Source organism: Rasamsonia byssochlamydoides (genome assembly GCF_041956645.1).
Source record: "Rasamsonia byssochlamydoides strain NRRL 3658 unplaced genomic scaffold VTN77scaffold_1, whole genome shotgun sequence".
NCBI classification, from domain to species: Eukaryota; Fungi; Ascomycota; class Eurotiomycetes; order Eurotiales; family Trichocomaceae; genus Rasamsonia; species Rasamsonia byssochlamydoides.
Window position 1 is genome coordinate 37,484 of NW_027192384.1, and position 21,203 is coordinate 58,686.

Consider the following 21,203-nt stretch of genomic DNA (forward strand, 5'->3'; position numbering starts at 1 on the left):
CCTGACTGAATAATGAGATACCCTATTTGCACTGCATTGTATTGCAGTTCTTGAAAATTATTGCTGATTGATGATTTGGGTTTGTGATGAAAAGAAAAGAAAAGCTATCCTCCTAGCAAAATAAAAAAGAGGAAGAAGAGAAATAACCACCAGTCTCAGGGGAAAAAAAATAGACACATGTCTATATGTATGTACAGATTCAACGGCCCTCGAAAGGTATCAATCAAATCAATCATCAATCATATCTCATCCACAATTAACTAATTAATTATTATATTCGTTATATCGTACCATTCATCATATCCATCATATCCATCACCATAATCATATCATCCAATACACGAAGCAGAGCAAAAAATCCATCACTCACTCACTCACCCAGTCACCCCCCTAATGGTTATACTTCTTCCCCCTCCATCTCCATCTGACTCAAAATCACCTTCCGCGAACAATCCTCCTGCACCCACTCCTCAATCCTCGCCGTGGTGTCCCCGACTAGTCGTTCGTAGTACGTGTCGTTCGGAAGGAACATGGACTGGTGCGCGACGACCTCGTCGATGCCTGACATGAAGACGCGGATCCAGAGGGGGTCGTTGGCGTTGTTGTTGTCAGGGAGGGCGCAGAATTTGCGGTCTTTGGGGGGTTTGGGGTTGGGCTTTTGTTTCGGTGAGGGTTGCGGAGGGGCTGCTCTAGAAGAAGTCTGCGAGGAGGAGATGGCGGTAGTGTCGTGATTATTATGGTGGTAAGCAGTGTTGAACGATTCCTCCGACTCTCGCCCGAGAGAAGAAAAGTTAGAATAGGAGTATCGGGAACGAAGTGATCGAGACGATGTATCTATTGTGGACGACGACGACGACGACGACGACGATGATGATGACGACGTATCCTCCTGGACGATAACGACAATATCATTATCCTTATCTTTATTCGCATCCTGCCTGGCAGCTTTCTTCGCAGCCGCCTTCTCCCGTTTTTGGACAAGTTTTTCTCGCTCTTTGACTGCTTTTTCATGGTCCTTTTTCGCCCGCTCGTAGGCTTTGATTGCTCTGCTGTGCTCCTTCTGCGCTAGCTTCAAAGTGTCTTTGTCGTGATACCGAGAGGGGTCGAATTGTGATGGCTCGTAGGGGAGGGGAGGGAGAGGCGGGAGGGACTCGATGATGGAGGCTGAATTGTGCTGGTCGCCTGTGTCGATTCTGAATTGCGGATAAATGTCGTCTTCGAAAGTTAGAGTATGCGGGTTTTCTGCTGGACCTTCCACGTAAAGTCGTGGACTGGAGAGCTGTGATCGAGCTTGTTCTTCAACCATTTCTATCGCTGACGGCGTCACCTGAGGATCTGATCTAGTATGTATGCTTTCCGGGACCCTCGTAGGAGAAGGCGGCCGCGACCGCGACCGCAACCGTGACCGCGACCTCGACTTGATCAGCCCAGTGCTCGCAGTATAGTAATTGACGAATCTGATCCGCCTTAGCAACCGGCCCTGCGCATCGCGTTTACGCTCCAGCTCATCAACCGCTTCGAGCTCTCGCAGCTTTCGATACCGACTATGCAGGCCCGCGTAGTCGAGAAGACACCCCCCGAATTCGAAATACGACTTGAAATAGTCCCGAATCGCACTTCCGAGATGATCTGAGTTTTTCTTGATGAAATGCAGCGCGCCGTCCAGCTGCGTTCGCCGTGCGAGATGGACGTCGTTGGGGAACGCTGGGTCGAAATGGGGATCGTGGGAAGGTACAGCGAAAGGGTCACAATACAAGCGATTATTATCGTCTAAATCGATCGAGCTCAGTCTGCTGGATACGGTGTCGGACAGATCTGTTGGAGGAGGAGAAGGAGGATCGCGGATTCTTTGCGGACTGGGGGAGTTCTTGCGCTTGGGATGGAGTAAGTTCCCGATTCCTGTGCTGACTACCCTTGGATGGAGTCCCAGGAAGGGAACGTCGAAGTTGACGAGTCCTAGGATGCGATGCTTGAAGATCTCGTTGCTCCCGGGGCTCGACGGGAGCAGGGCAACCTCTGCTGCGAGGATCCCGCCTAGGCTGTGGCCGAGTAGGATGACATCTGTGTCTTCCGACTCGTGTGGTGAGAGCCTATCAACAAACTTAGCATCAAGAATGTTTCTGGGACGGTGTCTAAAGACAGCTTGAAAAACTCACCACCGACTGAAATCATTAACTGCAATATCCAATGCTCTGCGGGATTTATATCGCGGATACACCTTCGAATACACAACGTGCGACTCGGCCAGAGCAAGAGTGACCAGGTTATGGACGTGAGCAGGGAACTTGCGGAAGCTCGCCTCTTCGCCCATAAAGCCATGGATATAGATCAAGAGCAACTTGCGTCTGCCGTCTGTCGTGACGCTCTCCGACGGACCCAGCGACAACGTCGACGAAGAGCCGACGGATGAACTACCCCATGGCGAATATACGCCCCGGGAGTGCGTACTCTGGTGGTCACCGATCGTATATGCAGAGGTCGCTGATAGCAGAGATGGGGTCAGGCACTTTGTATCAGTCGAATCATGGGACATCGTTCTGGATAACGGTCCTCCATGGTGGTGATCATCATATGAGATTGAGGCTTGACTCGGACTCAATTGAGTCCATGGATTGAACGACATCGCATGAAAGACTCATGGAATAATCGTTCTGTAGACAGGAATTCTCGATAGACGCGGGGGGCTGCATTCAGCTATGGATATATATTCGTTCTAATTTTAGCGCCCCCATCACAGCACCCGCAATCAGCCCTGTACGGAGTACGGAGGACTCTCCTAATCAGCTATCAACTAATCAGTTATCAAACTGCCCAGGCATTTCTGTCGCAGGAAACTAACACCAAGTGGGGCCAATAAGAAGCAGCGTTGAATTAACAACCTACTACAAAGAGGGATCAAGTCTGTACCTGCATACATTGGAATGAAAGCTTGGTATTCCTAGGGGTGTCATATATGAAAACTAAGCCATGAGAACGACGAGATAAGGTAGCAATTAACCTTCTCTTAAATTAACAGTTGTTACCTAGGTATACCTACAAACGTGCTGCCTAGTGGTGGAGTCTGGTGGACTGATCTAAGCCACGGATCCGCGATGGCAGAGAGCGGCGCCTGCGTCATTGCGGAACCAAGAGCTCCGCCCACAAGTCACCTCCACAAGTTACAACCAACCTCTCTTCACCGACGTAGCTAGACTACTACCTCAGAAGCATTCTTCTCGGCAGATAATTATGCTTCCTGTTCGATAACAGGGCCTCCTCTTTTCTTGTGTGACAGCATCATGGCCCCGAACGTCGAAATCTCCATCCCGACAGCCACCATCGCGGACGCCCCCAGTCCCTACACGCTATACAACATCACGATCCGGCTGCCGCTGCGGTCGTTCGTGGTCCAAAAACGCTACTCGGAATTTGCGTCCTTCCACGAGACGCTCGTCCGCCAGGTTGGCGCGCAGCCGCCCGTCGCTCTGCCCGCGAAGTCCTGGTTCTCCAACACGAACTCGAACGAGACGCTGCGAGAAGAGAGACGCAAAGGCCTGGAGCGGTACCTGCGGGCCATCAACGAGAGTGACGACCCGCGATGGCGCCACACGACCGTTTGGAGGTCCTTTTTGAACCTCCCCACCCAGGCCCTCGGCGCAGATAGCTCTACCGCATCGAAGCTGCACAAGTCCCTCACTGGACCGGGCACGGTGGGCGGCGGCCCGATCACGGATCCCGTGTTGTGGTTGGATTGCTATCGCGAAATGAAGGCCACCCTACACGAGACCAGACTGCATCTGACGAGACGAGACCAGGCCACGACGCCACAGAAACAACACGAGAGCTCTGCGCAGGCCAAGAGCAGCCTGGCGAAAGCCGGATCGATGATCGCTGCTCTCGAGGAAGGGCTGAAGAATCTGAGCGACAAGTCCGCCCCCGGCTGGGGCGGCAGCAGCCTAGGCGAGGGGGAAATCCGGCGGAGGAAGGACCTCCTCGCGAGCGCGAAGAAGGAGAAGGACGGACTGGAGAACCTGCACAACGCGATGGTGACGAAGAGCAAGCTCGACAGTGTGGTCGCGTCCATGCAGGACAAAGACGCCCTCGTGGGCAGCGCTAAACCCCGTTCGGGACGAGTCCTGGGCAAAGAGACGGACAAGACGCGCGAACTCGATAACCAGGGCGTGCTCCAGCTGCAGAAGCAGACTATGGAAGAGCAGGACCGCAGCGTGGAGGAGTTGATGAAAATCGTCGCGAGGCAGAAGCAGCTAGGGATCGCCATCAACAACGAGCTGCAGATCCAGAATGAGCTGCTCAGTTTGGCTGATGAGGATGTGAATAGGTTTGTCGTCCCTCTCCTTGTGTTACTTTTCGTCATTTACATACAATATTATCGCCATGAAGCTTGTTTCTGCCTGCTGACTGCGGGAATAATAATAGATTACAACGCAAGATCGAGATCGGAAAGAAACGGGTCGGGAAGATATCCTGATGAAGCGATACGAGGACGTACTGGAAGTGATCGATTTGGATTTACGTTCGCAACGCAACTTACGTGTGACTTTTCAAGCGCTACTAGACTACATTATACCCTCTTTTACCAGTTATTTTTCATGTTTTGATGTTTTCATGTTTTCCTGCATGAAGATGGCTATCAAGTGATGTATTCAGTTCTATATCCTTCGGTCTTTTGATTCATGTTTGACAGCATGTTAATTAAGTCTTAAGTGTTACTACGGCCAGGCGCCTTGATATACATAGAATAACAATAGCAGCATAGCAATGGACTATTTCGAGGATAGAAACTAGAGCAATGTTAGCTTAACTCTATACATCTCGCTCGGCGGAACGAAAGGAATCTTCCTGCTTACCTCCTTCGCTTCTTGATCACTGACATCCGCCCGCTCCGACACCGTCTTATCGATCAGACCGATCTTCTTCCTCCTGATGAGCCACCACAACTCCCGTCTGTCTCCGCCGAGTTCGTCGCTAAGGATCTTCTCCTTCAACCGCCGCAGGAAGTCGTTGTAGAGCCCCGGCTCTTCGTACGCAATCAGCTCCTCGCGGAGGACGCCCAGCTCCTCGATGACACGGTCGTAGTTGGCGTCTCCGAAGCTGCTTCGGATCTGGTTCTCGATGATGCTCTCCATCTGGTTGACTGCGTCGCGGACGGCGTCGATGGTCTCTGCGTACGCCAGCGTCTGTTTGAATTCGGGGATGGCGTTGTTGGGGGAGATCTTCGTGCGCTTCTCGCGGCGGAGGAGCTCGTCGACATCGAGACCGGACAGGGGCTTGTCGGCTTCACGATCCCGCTTGCGACCTTTTGCTTTGGGTGGGACTGCAGCACTCTTAGTGGTCTGTCTGTATACTCGAAAATGTGAAATTGGACTGACCTTTCTTCACATCAGCGGCGGCAATGACTCGATCCAAATATTTCTTCGCTCGAGATACCAGTTCTTCCGGCGGTCGTGACGGCTGCGTTAATTTCTCCGAAGGGGGCGGAAGCGGTTCGTTTGGATGAATGGCACGCCATCGGACAGCTTGCTCAATCCGGTGCAGCAGTGGTGAGTACGAATCCTCCAGTCTGGGAGCCAGGCTCTCAACTGGTTCGCTGTGAAGTTTTCAGTAAAGAGGTACTCAGCATGACGGATTCCCTGTGGTCACTCACCCATTTTCATCCTTGTCGACGAGTTCCATGCTGTCGACATATTTACTCATCGCATTCAACAACTCGTCGTTAGGAAGATGTCGGTGCTCTTTGATTGTCTTTCCGGAGACAGTCACCACCTTGTCCAAGGGAGGGAAACGGTACGATCGAACATCCTCTGCAAAAGGGAGCTGAACCTCGAGAAGACATTCAAAGTCCGCTTCAATCGAGGGGGCTAGTAGTACAATGAGTGGCGGCTTGTTGTCCTTGGTAACAAGTCTGGCCACGGCGTAGCAGTCCAACTCGAACAAGGCATGAATGAAAGATGAGAGCGCGAGTATCGCCTTGTCATTTGTTTTCTGCGCAATTATCACGTTGGTGGTAGACATGTGCATATATCGATCGTACTGAGATGGTAGATTAATAACGGCCCAATTCAAATACTTGGCATGGCGATGAACATACACGGTCACTCTGAATGAAGCCGATGACTTCCAGAGCAGCATTCGTCTCGAGTTTTGTGATATTTTCATCCGACTCACTGATGTGCACAGCGGTTCTTCCATATTCGTAGCCCTTGGCGAGATCCTCTCGCTCCACGTCTCTCTTGCCTCCCGGGGCGGACTCATCGCTGACATGATATGTCCGTGCATTTCGGACACTTGTCAGTAAGTTCTCTCCATCAATGTCTTGACCAGCTGCAGCATCAGAACGCAAGACAAAGGAACTCGCTGTGGGCGGCTTAGCAACATAGGTTCGGTAGTATCTCTCGACCTGGATACGAAGAGCAGACGAATACTCTTCAGGGTTCCCCAGTCGGAGCTCCCCTTTAAATGAGGGTATTCCACGGACAACCTTCACACGCGGCGTGTCCAGCTCCGATATAGCTTGTTCCAAAGTTCCGTAGACTCCGTCGCAGTCCTCAACGAGACTTCTGAGGAGTGCTTCATTCTCAGCCTGCAGCAGACTGAATTAGTATTACAGACTGCTCAGAAGAAAAAAAAAGACTTGAATAAAATACTTTAATTGGGTCCTTATCTTCCTCTTTGACGCCATATTCAGGATCATCAAAGTCAACACCCCTGGACGCAGTTTAGCCGTCAGCCACAAGGGAATAGGGGGAAAAGCGTACAGAACCACCAATTCAATATTATCTTCCTTGATCTTTTTCACAATTTCATCAAGACCATCACTACTCATTGACCCTTCCCCGTTAGTCACGAGAATAATTTTCCGTCGGTACTTGAGCTTTTTGCAATAAGTGGTGATCATCTGTATCGCGACGACAATCGAGGAGATCGCTATAGGTTTGAGAAGTCAGGTAGGGTATCTATCAATTGAACTGGATGAATAAACCAACAAACTCACCATCTCCTTCGTCAGTATTGCTGGGCTGGATCAGCTCGCGCAGTTTCCGCAGATCAGGCATGAGGACCCTTGCAAGCAGTAATTCAGTATGATATAGGCAAAAGAAAGTCACTGGTGCTGGTGCTTGCTGAGACACATACTGTCCGATTTCTTGAAATACAGTGATGTGGGAATAGCTGTCATCATCCTGCAACTCGTTCGATGTTTCTTATCCATCCATATATGTCAGTCGTAGAGAATTATATAGGCAGGAAAATGGCAAGGTCAAATCTCACCATCCGTTCTCAACCCGACGACTCCAATGGTAGCCGTTTTCCGCCCCGTAGCAACCTTGAACAAAAGATATGTGTGAGTTCTTCAATGCAAAAATTCTTTAAGTCAGTATGAAGTGCAACCATACAGTTGTCGTAATCTTGTCCCAGACATAGCGCATTGCCCATTCCAGGTCAGAGGCTGGCCGTCCATGGCGGCGCCGGCCCATGGACTTTCCCACATCGACTATGTAGACGGCGGCCTCCTTGTCAGCCATTTTTGTGAAAAGAGGTGGCCCTCTCACTGTGATAAAGAAGAAGGAAATGGTAGATGAATTATTACTGCATGGCGCTGGCCTAAGAGACTTCCTCCTAAGGTGCCTCCCAGGCAGACGCGTGATATTTCCTTTTTGAGGCGCGGCAGACGCGAGGGCACATGACGTCGGGAAGGTGCGTGGCTTTACGGAGGTTAGATGTGTGCATAGCAGTTGTCCCTTCATTTGTAGGAGGTCTAGGGCTGAGCGGGTCGTGGAGATAAGAACTGTAAGGTGCATCGGACCGATGACCCCACATGCGGGTTTCAAGCTTACTTGGTCGCGTTAGCTTCCAATGTCATCAGAGACCCAAGCTTGACAGCTCAGTCAACCTGAGATTATCCTTCCATTTAAATTCCCATTCAGTGGGAGAACTAAGTATAGTCTCATATAGTTCTGTTCCAGAGTCACGAGGTGAAGTTTTCTTTCCATTTCTGCAGAGCAGGATGTCTTTCCTGGGTCCCTTCCACATATTGAGGTGCGTCATCGATACTACTATTAACAGTTATACTACTACAAGCCGATTAGCTGACATGTACATACATCAATCAGCTATGGCACCCTCCTGGGAGTCGAGATCTATCAGGTTTGACATCCTTTTAATATATATATGTATCAATATGAATTGGTTCAAAAGTTCCAACAACTTTTTTTTCCATAATTTAGACCTTCATCGGCGGAGTCGTTGCATTCAGGACGCTGCCGCGCCAGCAGTTCTCCACGCTCCAGAATAAGCTATTTCCGATCTACTTCACGCTGCAGAGCGCGCTCCCCGTCGTCGCGGCCCTGACCTACCCCGGAGTGCGAACGGTTCTGGGAAGGGGCTCCTCCAGCATCGCGGGCGTGCTTCTCGAGGAGAATCGCCTGACCGTGTTGCTGCCGCTTTCGGTGGTATTCGTCTCGGGATTGACCAACTTGCTCTATGTGACCCCGAAGGTTGTTGAGGTTATTAAGCAAAGGTGGCAACAAGGTCGGTTATCATGGCTACTACTAAGTACACTTTTTTCTGTCATGCTGATTTAATTTCCGCTGGCAGAATCAATCGACGGCAAGAAAAGCTATGGCCCCCCTCCTCATTCCAAGGAGATGGCTGAGCTTAACAAGAAGTTTGGCAAGTTGCATGGACTCTCGACGTTGATTAATCTGGGTGGTCTTCTGGCGACGGTTGCCTATGGTGTAGTCCTTGGCATGAGACTGCGCTGAATGTGTGTATCGTATGATGATAGGTATCATGATTACCTTGGAGAGCCTAGGCTATTGAAGAAATGATGATCGCCCCTCAGTCTTTGTTTTCTCTCTTTCTCTTTCTAACGATTTTAGAAATACTTTCTAAAATAGTAGCATCTATCATGGACGGAATGATCTGAATGATCTTCATTGAAGGCACTGGCACTGCACTATGTAGTACTCTCCATCCCCTTCTACCCTTTACCAAGGCCTACCTACCTAGTGTTCATTGTCCGTGTCGGCCAGCCATCTAGCTAGCTAGCGAGCGATTGGTAATACTAATTCCCCACTCGTTCACTTCCTTTGAGACTAGTAAATGAATGAATGAGTGAATAAATGCTGCAGGGTTACTGTTCTTTGCGCCCTTTCATTATTTCATTAACTCGTGACCAGCCACGGTGCTACTAAGAAAAACGTCTGGACTAGGTACTCCCAGGGATTATAAGTACTTACTTAATCTATAATTCTTTCAGACTTCCTTCCATCTTTTGCGGGGAGAGAAAGAGATATATATGCCACCTGCAATAATCCCGTTTCCTCGTCCGAAGACAATTACTTGTGTCTTCTACTAGTCGTCATCTTATCAGGTGCTTGAAGGGAAGGGGGATAATATAATCTGTCAGACTTGTTCAAGGACTTTCGCTATTGTTGTCCACGATGCTATATTCCTTCGCAACCTACCTATTTCCCAGTCTTTATTGTTGTTACTATTCTCGGGCATAGAGCCAGCCTTTGTTCTTCACTGCGAAAATGAACGAATTACGGTGCCATCAGAAATCGGTGTGCGAGACACCGGTTGTCTTTGTTTGAGAAACTCACACTTCTCCCGTTATTCGCTTTAAAAGACCCAGGACTCTCCAAAAACCAACCTCCTTTTCTGTCAAATCTCGATAGATGGAAAGCCAATACCTTACCTCAATATTCAGTGTCTCTGATATCGACTATCATGGACCTCTTCGGTTTGTTCATGTTCTCTATGGCGACAGCCATTTTTGGCATCTTCCAGGCCATCCCTTTTACCGCCGTGCAACCCGCCAATAACTTCATCCAGCGTCTCCATGGAGGCTTCAGGATCGGCTATGTCCTCGGAAGAATCGGCGAGGTGCTCGATATGATCGCGCCGCCACGGTACGAGAATAACACCTGGTATAAGACCAAGGACTGGTCGGCCACCTTCCCGATCCCATCGCTCCCCGATAAAACTCGGTGGTCTATCCCGGATGAAACTTCTTCGATTTCAGATGCTCCTCCGTTAAGGACAGTGGTTGTCTTCTCCCCGGTTACAGCTGTAGTCCACGAGAACGGTCCTCGTATGACTTCAATTGTGAAAGCATCTTCATCCTATCCAGTTCCAACTAGGATGAGCGGCATGCCTTTTGACAATGGGACGGACACCAAGTTCTTTGAAGCCTTCGAAGCTCGTCTGGAACAGTTCAGAACTCAGTTATTGAAGAACATCACCAGTGAACCAGCGATGCCGGACGTCTTTGAAACATTCGATGCTCGCTTCGACGAGTTCAAGAATCAATTAGCGCAGAATTTCACCGGAACTTTCGAGGTTCGTTTAAACATTACTCGTGAACTAGCGCCAATCGTCTCGAAGATTGTCGAAGCTCGCTTGAAGGAGTTCAGAACAGGAAAGCCGGCCCGTCAGGTCTCGTTCGCTTTCTCTGCCATGTCGGCCTGGATGTGTCTGGTGATCGCATTTGCCGTATCTGTCTTCAATATTAAAAAATCACAGTTTCTGAGGGAGGACGTGTCGCGTATCATAGCGGCTGTGGGAGTATCGCGACATGAAGCAGAGCGGATCATCAAATACACCAGAAAGGAGCTTGTACGGATGCTCAATCAGAACCGCTTGAAGATAGTTTCGGAGGTCAACGGACTCAAGAAGACCTTTCGCCGCGAATGCGATAAGCACATGGTCCGGGTAAACGCGGTCGTCGGTGAGGAACGGCAACGAATCCAGAACGAAATCGAAAATATCCTCCAGGAGGAAGTTGAGCCTTTTCGTGCATCGGTCAAAACTCGTCTAACGGGTCAGCTAGGCGAATTGCAACAAGAACTCGACGATCAGGAGGCCCGTATCAGGAGTCATGTAGAAGCACTGCAGGCTGCACGCCTTGAGATACCAGTTACGGACGAGCTTGCGGCAGAATATGAAAATTTCCAAGACGAAATCCAGCGAGCACAAGACCGGATCGGAGATTTTCTATGGCGTCTCGACGAGGCGTCAGTTTCTCATGGGCGCCTAGAAGACACTGTAAAGCATGTTGAGGCGCGTACTTTCCTGCCTGATCTCCTTCCATCTTCTAGTTATTTGAATCGCAACAAAGAGAGATACTGACTTTGGGCTCACAGGACTGGCTGATGAACATCTTAGCTCGCCTGCAAGCCACCGAAAACGCTGCTGCAGACCTTCAAAGGCGTCAGAAGGAACTCGAAGCGAAGACGAAGATAATAGAGACCCTGGCTGAGAAAACAATTCCGAAGGAGACAGACAAGAACAAGACAGATGAGAACGAGACTGACGAGGATGAGATGGACGGGAATGAGACAGACAAGAACGAGAACGCGTTACCGCCACTGGCGAAGACGGAATGGGAAGACGCAGCGCCCACTACACAAGCAGCGCCTCCTACCCAAGTTGCCGCTACGCCGGGAGCCTCAGCGGCCGAAGAGCAGGTCGGCTCTCCTCTTGCCTGGAGGGCGATGGCCACGGCTGCAGGCGCGTCCGATGAGTGGGAGCGAGGACAACAGATCCGCCGCGAACGCATCCTACGCCGGGAGATGGAGCAGCAGGATAGGAGCAATGCAAACAGAAGGGGCAATCGTTGGTCGGGGAACCAGCAGCAGCGACAGAATGACGCGGGCGAGGGCTCTTCTGCTACTCGCACTAACTAGTACGATGACTACAAGATAGTCAGGGCGTTTTCCTCTTTTCTTTTCTTTTCTTTTCTTTTCTTTGTCTTGCTTTTCTTCTTTTCTTTGTCAAGTCTGAATATGGATGTCCGTTCTTATCGTTTGTTACTAGCTGCAAGCAGAGCCAGTGGATGGCTTTGCTTGTGCTAAGCGTCTGTGATGGTTAGGTAATGGGTGTCACGCATTGAGGTGATATGACCGCACTAGATGCCTGACTCCTGAAGACGGAGATTCATCTGTAGGGGCAAGACAATTTCTTGGATGCTAAAAAAATGATGTCAATGAGGGGTATTGAGATTGAGTGTTAGAGCACAATTCCAAAATAGCTCCAAGGCGACGTAGTCTATCTACACCATCCTGAGAATTGTCGGCCTCCTGCCGTCTTGTTTCTACAACGGCCATGTGAGGTAGAAGAAAATACTCGACTGAACGCAGGAAACTAGCACAGTCGTCGGCTCCGTCTACAGACGCAGCTATAAGAAAAAAAAAGACCATCCAATCCATCTACGATTCCATAAGCTTCTCCGCGCCTTCGTAGAATTTCGGCAACGGCTCGAGCTTCTGTCGAAGGATCCAAACACGGAAATGCCACACGGCATTTTTGATCTGGTAGGAGGCATGCTTCCACGTTGGAACGGAGAAGACCTGGTCCAATTCTTCCAGAGTGAGGGCTAGATGAAAAATGTCAGTTAAGAAACAATGCACTCATGACACGGAGTGGTAATGGCAATCTCACCTTTGGTCTCTGGCACGAATAGAAGAACGAGGAACCAGCCGACGATACACCAACCAGCATACCACCCAAAAGCTCCTTGGGGTTTGAAGGACCTCAACAGGGAAGGCCACGTGAAGGACAGAATAAAGTTGAAGCACCAGGTGGTGGCTGTAGCCCAGGACATGCCAACTTCGCGCACATGCAGTGGGAAGGCTTCGGCCGAATAGGTGAATGGGACGGGTCCCTCGCCAGGAGAGTAGAACACCTCGAAGAGGTACATGCCCGTCGTGACCATGGCAACTCGCTTCCTGCTCGTTGGGTTGTCCGGCTGGATCCAGAACGAAAAACCAGTCCAGAACAAAGTAATGGCCAGCCATGGGAAGGTGGTAAGCAGGAGGTTTCGCCGCCCAAACGTATCAATAGTAAAGAATGCCGGAAGAGCAAACAACCAGTTCAGAATTCCAGTGCCCATAGACGCCAGAAGGGCGGATTGAACACTGTAACCTGAGCTGGTGAAGATCGTGGTCGAATAGTATGCAATGACGTTCACTCCGCAGAACTGTTGCATGAACATGACAATCCAGGTGGCAAGCGTCGCACGGGCGTTGCGGGGGATGGTAAAAAGCTCCAGGAACATCGTGAAGAAGTTCTTCCCCTTGTTGATCTCCCGCTCAAGCTGGACATTCACGTATGCGTAGTAGAGATCTCGGGCAGCCTGCAGATCGGTAGGTCGGAGGGTCCGGAACGACTTGAAGGCCTTGTCCACCTTGTTGTGCTCGATCAGCCAACGAGGCGATTCGGGGCAGCAGTACACCTGGGCGCAAACGATAACAGGAAGGACCACGGTCGAACCGAGCATCAGACGCCACGAAAGATCGTCCGAGAGTCCCATAAACGCGACCCCCATGATGTTACCCAGCATGATTCCGAACGCAGTCCACATCTGCCACATCATGACGAGGGCGCCTCGGATCGGAGCAGGCGCGCACTCAGCAGCGTATACGGGCACTGTAGACGACTTGGAGCCGATCCCCAGGCCGAGGACGAATCGAGCAATAAAGAGATTCACCCACGAGTTGGCGACGCCCTCCCAAATCGAGGCCACTGCGGCTATGAAACAGGAGATGAAGATAGTTCCACGACGGGCAAACAGCCGGTTCAACGGCTCCGTGAGCCAGCAACCAAGGATCGCACACGCGAGGTACGGGGCGCCAACGACCAGTCCTGTGATGTTGTCCTGCTTTTGCCCCTGGAATCGAGTTGTGATGCCCAGTTGCTATATCCAGCAGTCAGCACCTGTATCGAAGGGGAAAGGACTTGTCTGAATTGGTATACCTTCAAGTAGATCGCTTGAGCTCCATTGTTCACCGTTTCATCCATACCTTGCACGGCAGCAGCCAGCGAGCACATGACTAGTGTTTCCCAATGTCAGTCATCAGATAGCTCAGATGGAAGAAAAATCGCTCGCGAACTTACTGACAAGCCAGTAGAGCTGCCACGGCTGGTGCCATTTATGGGTATGCTCCCTGCGGAGGGCCGTCTTCTCCTCATCCGTCAGCTCCACCAGATCCTGGGCGGCCGCTGGATTCTGAGAAACAAGGGCGCCTTTCTTGAAAGCATCCAGATGCTCCTCTAGGTTGTACTGTTTGCAGAATCTCTCGACATCCTCCAAGAGTTGTTCACGTGGAATCCCTGCCAGCGGGTTCTCGAAGACGACATTCAACTTGTCGGCCGGCCGCTCATGGATATCGTAAATATTGCGAGCTTCCACCTTTGCATTCTCTGTCTGCTCTGCCCTGGTCGGACTTTCATCTTTCCCCCTTGGGTTGTCTTTCTCGCCGAGGACAGACTTGGTGATGTCGTCCATGGTGATATGTACGTTGTGATGTGGTTGTCTCTCTTCAGGCTGAAGGAGGTGGGCAAAGCTTCGGTCCTACATACAGAGTAGCGAAAGTTAACCCGCCAGGGGAATGGGAGAGAATCGCTGGAATACGATCTACAGCGAGAGTGGAAGAAGGTCCGCGTTTATAACGGCACGAGCCTGGGAGTCTGGGGAACAGAGGCAAATTTCTCAAGTCCTTCCCCAGAGTCTCCCGCGTGGATCCTATTACAGAGAACTGACTCCAATCAGTGACTTCTCCATGACTCGATGTCTTTCTCTCAGCCATGAAAGAGAGGGTTAATCCCGCTAGGATAAGGCAACGTCCCCAGTGACTCCCCACTCAGACGGATTCGGCGTCCCTCAATCCCATAGGGTCCCGTTTCCGAGAGGGACGCTCAAGGAAGGAGAGGATTGGCGAATGAGAAAACCAAAGAGCACAATTGGACGATAAAGTGGACCGTAAAGCACATGGTCGTCCGGATTTTTCAACTCGAGGCCACATGGAGTGCCCATGGGGATGGAGACTGAATGTAGGTTCAGAAAGAGGGCGAAGCCACTCGAAGCCACTGGCGTCACAAAGCAGGGTGGTGGGACCTGATCTTTTGAGTCTTGAATCTTGACAGGCAGCCCGTTGGACTTATCGGATGGAACGATGTCATTGCAAGCGGGCCAACCAGACAGACATTGAAATCGGGTGGAGCAAGCAGCCCCGGTGGAGACTGCCTGCAGCAATCACCCTATCACGTGTGACGCTCGGTCCAGGCTTAGGGCTTAGGGCCGCACCCGGCAAGCCTTTCCCGCTGATCGTCGCAGCCACCTCGTCATCCTGTCTGCAGACTGTTGCTACTGCAGGAAGGTTGTCATGCCGTCGTTTTGTCACGTAAAAATTTTGCAACTCGCCCAAGTCCTATTCTCTGTCTCATCTACCTCCAGTCTTCACTTCATTCTTCTCCTCCGCGATGCTGCTCCCTGTGGCGGTTCTGGGGAGGGTCATTGACAGGCACGGAGAGGACAGTTTCGAATAGTACGGAATAGTTGGAAGGATTTTGTTCCCCTCTCAGTAGGCATCCTGGAATCGCTGTTGATGTTGGGACAATACAGAGGCGCAGGGAATGTAGGAATTCAGCCCCCAACGACCTGTCTCGAGTCTACCAACTTGCATTGTCTATCAGATTGTGCCAACAAGACAGCTCACGTCCGCCATTTCTGTCTCGGGCGTTAGAACTCGGCGATGACGCGGACTTGCCTCGCAGCCGGACTGCCGGAGGTAGTGACCGTAGCATGGATTGTATCGATCGAAAACCCTCGCGACTGTGTATAATAATAATGACAAGCAATTGTTCACAATTATTATTGTCAGCCGCTGACGCCCAATTGAGACACAGAACACTTCCAGGTTCCAACAAATAACTTATCCACACGCTCCACTTTTTCAAGGCATCTAATTCATCACTGACTGGGCTGAATCTGACGAGCCATCTGGAACCTATCAGCGGTCAGCCTGTGTAGTCAAAATGATCCAACAGCTTAAGGGTGGATGTCATGGCACCTCTTTTTGGCTGCGTGTGATCCAACAGAACCACCGTGCCGAAAGTCCCGGATCCCCGCAAAGTTGCATCGTATTGGACTACGGAGTAGTTAACATGGCTAGCTCCTCGTTTATTTACGACTGTCATAGCGGCATAGCCGGGCATACCCGCGTTGACGATCTGGGGACTCTGCCTGTGCTGTTAGCGGAACACTCGACATGCCTTCTGTTTGTTTTCTCTTGCAAACTTGGTGTCCTTGAAGTAGAGGTACAGTACATACCAGCAAATTCCTGCTCAAGTCAACATTCCTGCTCTATGGCATGGCATAGACGCAAATTATATGGAGTGCAGTCTGATTTAAATTACCTGCGCATCGGTTGCGAAGACGTTGTGTGACAGAATAGGAATGGGATCACGTGTTATGTGTATCCCGTCATTCCTTCCTTCTTAGGCACTGTACTTTCTCCTTTTCCTCGCCAAGGCACACGGTAATAATATTTACACTTCTACATAATAGTCGTAGTATTGTTCCTTTCGAGTTACTGTTAAAATATCCTGGGAGTGTGGAATCAGTTTAGTTTTGTCTCTCTTGCGCGCTCTCTCCTTTTCTGTTGTTGGGGGGGTGCTGATTAGGCAATTCTTTAAGCTACTAGAATGGCAAACCGTCTTCGCTTCATGACTCCTTAATGGAAATAAAAATATCTAACTTACTACTACTCGTCGCATTTGCACTATTTTTATTTCTCCTTTTCTTTATCTCCTCTTTGTAGTTTTTTTTCCCCTTTTTCGTTACTCTTTTTTTTTCTGCAATCCAATCTCGTCAAATAAAGACAAGCAAATAAACTTATCCTGTCTCTGGAAATACGAACCGTTTCTGGCCATGCTCTTGGTGCCATCGATACCACATGACATAACGAGTTCAACACCGGGTGGTGTGCATATTGGACAGTTACGAGTTACCTCCGTACATTCATCAACGGAGCTTAGCTGAGTGTCAGAAATTCATTCAGGTCTGGGCTTTTTCTCGATCTGGTGTTTGCTACACCACCGTCACTTGAATGGGAGTGGAAGAAAGGGAATGGCGTAAAGGAGGGGAGGTGATTTCATTGTTTTCAAAAATAACAGCATCGTGGATAAGGCAAATATCTGTCCCATTCCCTTTTCCCAAATACAGTATGATCTCGCTGTGTGCTTCTGACAAAGAATATTCTGGGTGTGAATAAAATTGCGCCAGGAAGTTAATATTATTCCCCACATCCTCGGCTTGTGTCTGAAATATGGAGATAAAGAGTGTTGCACGAGTCTGGAAACTACATAGTTCTTGATATTCTCTGCTGCCATACAGGTAGACAAGGATAGTCAGGGCAGACGCAAAGGTGCACGTCAACACCATGTCTTTATTTGATCGACTGGGCCTAAGTGACCTGTTTAGCAATTTCCAGCCGACCAATCTCCGGTCAGCTCGGACATCTTCGCCATTCACTCTCATTGTCATATTTCACTCTCTCTTCTCTATTAATGCCTTTTAAGACTACTGCCCTGCAAAATGGTGGCTATTTTGGGAATACCCTCGATTTGTTCCTCTTTGTTGCAGAAGATATTCTATGGTTTCCTTTCATTCACCAGCAGAATATGTATCAAGGAAATTTATTTATCTATCCATCGTTCCATCAATTTGCATATTCTTCCTTCTCTATGCACGCATCTCTTTTCCTTTGCAGCAGCACCTTTCATCTGCCCTACTGACTTCGGAGTCATCCTGTTTTCGTACACTTACGTGGCATACTCATGAATAGTTCAAAAGGAGGAAAGGCAAAATGGAAATAGGTACTTTCATCGCCCTCTTCCTTGCCCTCACTTACTGGGGCACGTACGGCAGCGTCCCTTTCACAACCATCCATCTCTCTCGTCCCTTGCTTGATCGTCTTGGCAGCTCTTTTCAAGCGACAACCGTGGCCTACACGCTCGATTCCGTCTATCAACACTACAACCCGCCTAATACTACCGACGAGGGGGAGGCCACCTTCGTTGTGCCTGATCCCCCCGAACCAATTCCGAAAGCGGAGCTGGATCATCTCATGGAAATGGTCAGGGAAGAATATGCTGAAAAGGGCAACGTGGTTATTCTCTTTCCTACGAAAACTGCAACGCCAATCGAATCAACAGTCCTATCACCGGTGACTTTGCTGGGAGATTATTCTTCGAATGATACGCATGCGAACGTTGCACGTCCGAACATCACAGCCTACAGACAGAGTCAGAAACCGAAGGACGACGATGCAAAAACTCTTGCATTTATTGGGATCATTTCGGTGATTTACATCATTTGCAAGTCCATCTTTGGTCATGCCGACTCCTCTTCGGAAAGTATACTCCGGAAGCTGGAGGAATTTGAGGACAGGCTGCTGCAGAGGGTCTCCCAACACGTTGACCAAAGCCTTGCTCCCTTTGCTGCCAAGCAGGAAGAATCTGCGAGACAATCCTTTATGAGAGAGACTACGGCAAAGTTCGACAGCTTTGTCACTGAGTTTCGAGAGCTCCAGCGAGAATATGCGAGGTCAGCTGCTCCGCGTCCTGACCCGGTGCCACCTGTCAATGTCCACATCAACCCGAAAAACCATGAGGATGCATCTACTTTGGAAAGTCTCCATTCGGAACGAACTCTTCCGAGAACGGAACTGAATCGAGTTCATGAACACTTGGACAATATCCACGAGGAATCGAAGACCGAACTAAGAAACGTTGAGGTCCAACTCGCGAAGCATTTCGACACCAAACTGGATAAACTGCAAAAGGCTTTGTCAGAGAATCTTGAGAACATTTTCTCCAAGCGGATGTCCGCTATCGAACGAAACTTATTGGTCGAGGACAGGCAACACCTTCGTTCTGGTCTTGAGGCCCTATCAAAGCGAGTGGCCTCCATTGAGAAAGGCTGGGAGGAGTTCTTTAGCGATCAAACACCAACCAATCTGAAGGGTTCTATTCGCAAAAGTCTCAATGATCTATCTGAGGAAGTGGCTTCGCTTAAAGAAGGCTTAGCAGCTGTTTCCGCTGATCAACCTACTACCGACGAGGACATCCAATACCTTCATACCAATCTCGAAACCGTCTCGAAGCAAGTGTCCTCCATCGAAAAAGATTTGAAGGATGTTTTCGGTGATAAAACACCCACCGACCTGGTTAACTCCATGGATGCCCGTCTGAAGACATTATCGGAACGAGTCACCTCTCTTGAACAAGGCGCAGCAGCTCTTTCAAGTGATCAATCCATCACCGGGTTGACGAGAGACATGGAATTTTTCCGTTTGGCTTATGAAAGCTTATCAGACAAAGTGTCCTTCATGAAGGAAAAGGTGGAAGCTCAATCCACTACCGATCTTCAATTCGAAGGCCTTCATTCCAGTCTCAAGACCTTGTCTGAGCGGATCTCCTCCATCGAAAAAGACGTAGCAGTTGCTACTGGTAATCATGACCAACCCAACGCAGATCTCGCAAAGAACGTGGAGGACATTCGTGCCGATTTCCAGACGCTGACGGAGCGGGTGTCCTCGATCAAAGAAGAATTAACGGCTGTCTCTGGGAATAACGATCAATCCACCGCTAAGCTCACAAAGAACATGGACGATTTCCGTACCAGTCTCGAAAGGCAAATCAACAAGTCAGAAGAACTTGCCGGGCAAGCGCGAAAGAGCCAGGATTCCGCACTCGACGCCTTCCGGGAGGAATGGAATCAACACAAGGCGACAGTAAAAAAGACGCTCGATGATGCGCGGGTGGACCCGGGGGAACTCCAGGCCATTAAGGGTAAAATCGAAACTGTTGCTTCTCATACAGTCCATGTCGACAACATGCATCAGTCATTGGAGAAACGCTTCCAGCAGATCTATGATAACCTGCGTGAAAAACTTACTGAGCTTTCGAAGCTCGAGGACAAAGTCCGCAGTCTCTACAAGTCAGCAAAGCCAGACGAGCCAGTGGAGGAGGTATCTACTAAAGTAGACACTTCCAGCAGCGAAATGGCAGCAGGAAAGGACTCAGATGCGGCCGAAGAAACCAGTCCGGAGTCTACTCCTGCCCCAGATGAAGAAGCAGGCGAAACATCGTCATTCCAGGCGTCTGTGTCCCTACCGGGACTCGAAAAAACACACTCAACCCCTGTTTCTTCAGCTGTCCCCGCTGCAACGACTGCAGAGCCTGTTGTCCAGCCATCAGGACAGCCAGCTAGCCCATTGATGGTAGCTGGAAAGGACTCAGACGCGGACGAAGAAACCAGCCCGGAAACTGCACCTACCCCAGGCGAAGAAGCAGGAGAAACATCATCCCAGGCGCCTGTGTCCCTACCGGGACTCGAATCTAGCAGATGGGCACCAAAAACACACTCGACCAGCGCTTCTTCAGCTGCCCCTGCTGCGACAACTGCGGAGCCAGTCTCCAAATTGTCGTGGTCAGAAGAGGTGGAGGCAGAGGCAGAGGCAAAAGCAGAGCTAGAGCCAGAACCAGACGCAGAGTCAGAGGCACCATCTGAGGCTGAAACAGTGATAAAATTTCCGGGTCCCAGTTCGTCAGCGTCTGAGACACAGACACAGTCACAGTCGCCAGAAACGGAGCTGCCACCCAGCCAAGGCGCTGAACAATCTGCTTCTCCCTCTTCTTTTCCTGCCATCCAGGCCGTGGATCCAAGTCCAGATTCTGATGATGCTCCAGAATCGTCAAACCAACCACCAAGGGAAGAAGCTCGCAGCCCAGAATCCGAGCCTTCACCAGAACCAGAACCAGCTAGCCATGAGGGGGAGGGGGCTACAAGTACAGATCCAACAGGCCCGTCACAGGCAGCTAACCCAGCTGCCCCAGCGACAACAACTCCTTCAGCCCCCCAGACTGTGGAGCCGTCGTCGTCGTCATCGAAGAACCCGAACCCACCAAGTGGAGTCGAAGTCGAAGGAGAAGGAGAAGGAGAAGAAGGAGGAGGACCAACAGAAGAAGAAATCCCAGCAATAATGGAATCCCTGTCCTCAGGACGGTCCCTGACGCAAAGCCGCTGGGCTACTGCTGCCGAGGATGATTCGCCGAGCAGAAGTAGGGGGAGAGGATGGAGAGGAGGATGGAGGCGGGAATAGAAGAGAAGCTCCTTTTGACTTGATTTGATTTGATTTGAAATCTCCCTTTCCTTTCTTTGGTTGGTTGGTTGGTTTTGTACTCCATATAACGGGCGACAAAAAAAAGTGAAAAAAAAATGCTGCTCTTCTGCTTTTCTTTTTCTTTTGCTTTTTCTTTTTTCTTCTTCATTACAGTTTCGTATCAGAAGAGTTAGTTATTTATTCAGTCCGTTGGAGTCATGGTAAAAATGTCTAAAATATGATAGTATCCAGGGG

The 21,203-nt window shown here is 50.0% G+C and overlaps 10 protein-coding genes across 10 annotated transcripts; 5 read left to right on the forward strand and 5 right to left on the reverse strand.

Annotated features, from left to right (window-relative positions):
• Nucleotides 1–397: 397 nt before the first annotated feature.
• On the reverse strand, nucleotides 398–2,533 carry VTN77DRAFT_12 (uncharacterized protein; the record flags this gene model as incomplete). Its single annotated transcript, XM_069416904.1, has 2 exons — nucleotides 398–2,090; nucleotides 2,157–2,533. The coding sequence occupies 2 exons, from the start codon at nucleotides 2,531–2,533 to the stop codon at nucleotides 398–400; spliced, it is 2,070 nt and encodes a 689-aa protein (XP_069282376.1).
• Nucleotides 2,534–3,278: 745 nt separating this feature from the next.
• On the forward strand, nucleotides 3,279–4,468 carry VTN77DRAFT_13 (uncharacterized protein; the record flags this gene model as incomplete). Its single annotated transcript, XM_069417015.1, has 2 exons — nucleotides 3,279–4,318; nucleotides 4,417–4,468. 2 exons carry the CDS (start codon nucleotides 3,279–3,281, stop codon nucleotides 4,466–4,468), a joined length of 1,092 nt encoding a protein of 363 aa, XP_069282377.1.
• Nucleotides 4,469–4,763: 295 nt separating this feature from the next.
• On the reverse strand, nucleotides 4,764–7,520 carry VTN77DRAFT_14 (uncharacterized protein; the record flags this gene model as incomplete). The annotated part of the gene is made up of 11 exons (XM_069417126.1): nucleotides 4,764–4,781; nucleotides 4,848–5,314; nucleotides 5,370–5,587; nucleotides 5,645–6,030; nucleotides 6,089–6,580; nucleotides 6,645–6,705; nucleotides 6,756–6,924; nucleotides 6,992–7,059; nucleotides 7,132–7,198; nucleotides 7,267–7,321; nucleotides 7,392–7,520. 11 exons carry the CDS (start codon nucleotides 7,518–7,520, stop codon nucleotides 4,764–4,766), a joined length of 2,130 nt encoding a protein of 709 aa, XP_069282378.1.
• Nucleotides 7,521–8,002: 482 nt separating this feature from the next.
• On the forward strand, nucleotides 8,003–8,759 carry VTN77DRAFT_15 (uncharacterized protein; the record flags this gene model as incomplete). The annotated part of the gene is made up of 4 exons (XM_069417237.1): nucleotides 8,003–8,034; nucleotides 8,109–8,142; nucleotides 8,223–8,526; nucleotides 8,593–8,759. 4 exons carry the CDS (start codon nucleotides 8,003–8,005, stop codon nucleotides 8,757–8,759), a joined length of 537 nt encoding a protein of 178 aa, XP_069282379.1.
• Nucleotides 8,760–9,729: 970 nt separating this feature from the next.
• VTN77DRAFT_16 (uncharacterized protein) lies at nucleotides 9,730–11,130 on the forward strand (the record flags this gene model as incomplete). The annotated part of the gene is made up of 1 exon (XM_069417348.1): nucleotides 9,730–11,130. One exon carries the CDS (start codon nucleotides 9,730–9,732, stop codon nucleotides 11,128–11,130), a length of 1,401 nt encoding a protein of 466 aa, XP_069282380.1.
• Nucleotides 11,131–11,153: 23 nt separating this feature from the next.
• VTN77DRAFT_17 (uncharacterized protein) lies at nucleotides 11,154–11,687 on the forward strand (the record flags this gene model as incomplete). The annotated part of the gene is made up of 1 exon (XM_069417459.1): nucleotides 11,154–11,687. The coding sequence occupies one exon, from the start codon at nucleotides 11,154–11,156 to the stop codon at nucleotides 11,685–11,687; it is 534 nt and encodes a 177-aa protein (XP_069282381.1).
• A 522-nt stretch (nucleotides 11,688–12,209) lies between these two features.
• Nucleotides 12,210–14,287, reverse strand: VTN77DRAFT_18 (uncharacterized protein; the record flags this gene model as incomplete). The annotated part of the gene is made up of 4 exons (XM_069417570.1): nucleotides 12,210–12,376; nucleotides 12,442–13,696; nucleotides 13,756–13,832; nucleotides 13,897–14,287. 4 exons carry the CDS (start codon nucleotides 14,285–14,287, stop codon nucleotides 12,210–12,212), a joined length of 1,890 nt encoding a protein of 629 aa, XP_069282382.1.
• Nucleotides 14,288–14,957: 670 nt separating this feature from the next.
• VTN77DRAFT_19 (uncharacterized protein) lies at nucleotides 14,958–15,296 on the reverse strand (the record flags this gene model as incomplete). Its single annotated transcript, XM_069417681.1, has 2 exons — nucleotides 14,958–15,148; nucleotides 15,230–15,296. 2 exons carry the CDS (start codon nucleotides 15,294–15,296, stop codon nucleotides 14,958–14,960), a joined length of 258 nt encoding a protein of 85 aa, XP_069282383.1.
• Nucleotides 15,297–16,870: 1,574 nt separating this feature from the next.
• Nucleotides 16,871–17,326, reverse strand: VTN77DRAFT_20 (uncharacterized protein; the record flags this gene model as incomplete). Its single annotated transcript, XM_069417792.1, has 1 exon — nucleotides 16,871–17,326. One exon carries the CDS (start codon nucleotides 17,324–17,326, stop codon nucleotides 16,871–16,873), a length of 456 nt encoding a protein of 151 aa, XP_069282384.1.
• Nucleotides 17,327–17,648: 322 nt separating this feature from the next.
• On the forward strand, nucleotides 17,649–20,948 carry VTN77DRAFT_21 (uncharacterized protein; the record flags this gene model as incomplete). The annotated part of the gene is made up of 1 exon (XM_069417903.1): nucleotides 17,649–20,948. The coding sequence occupies one exon, from the start codon at nucleotides 17,649–17,651 to the stop codon at nucleotides 20,946–20,948; it is 3,300 nt and encodes a 1,099-aa protein (XP_069282385.1).
• Between the last annotated feature and the right edge of the window lie 255 nt (nucleotides 20,949–21,203).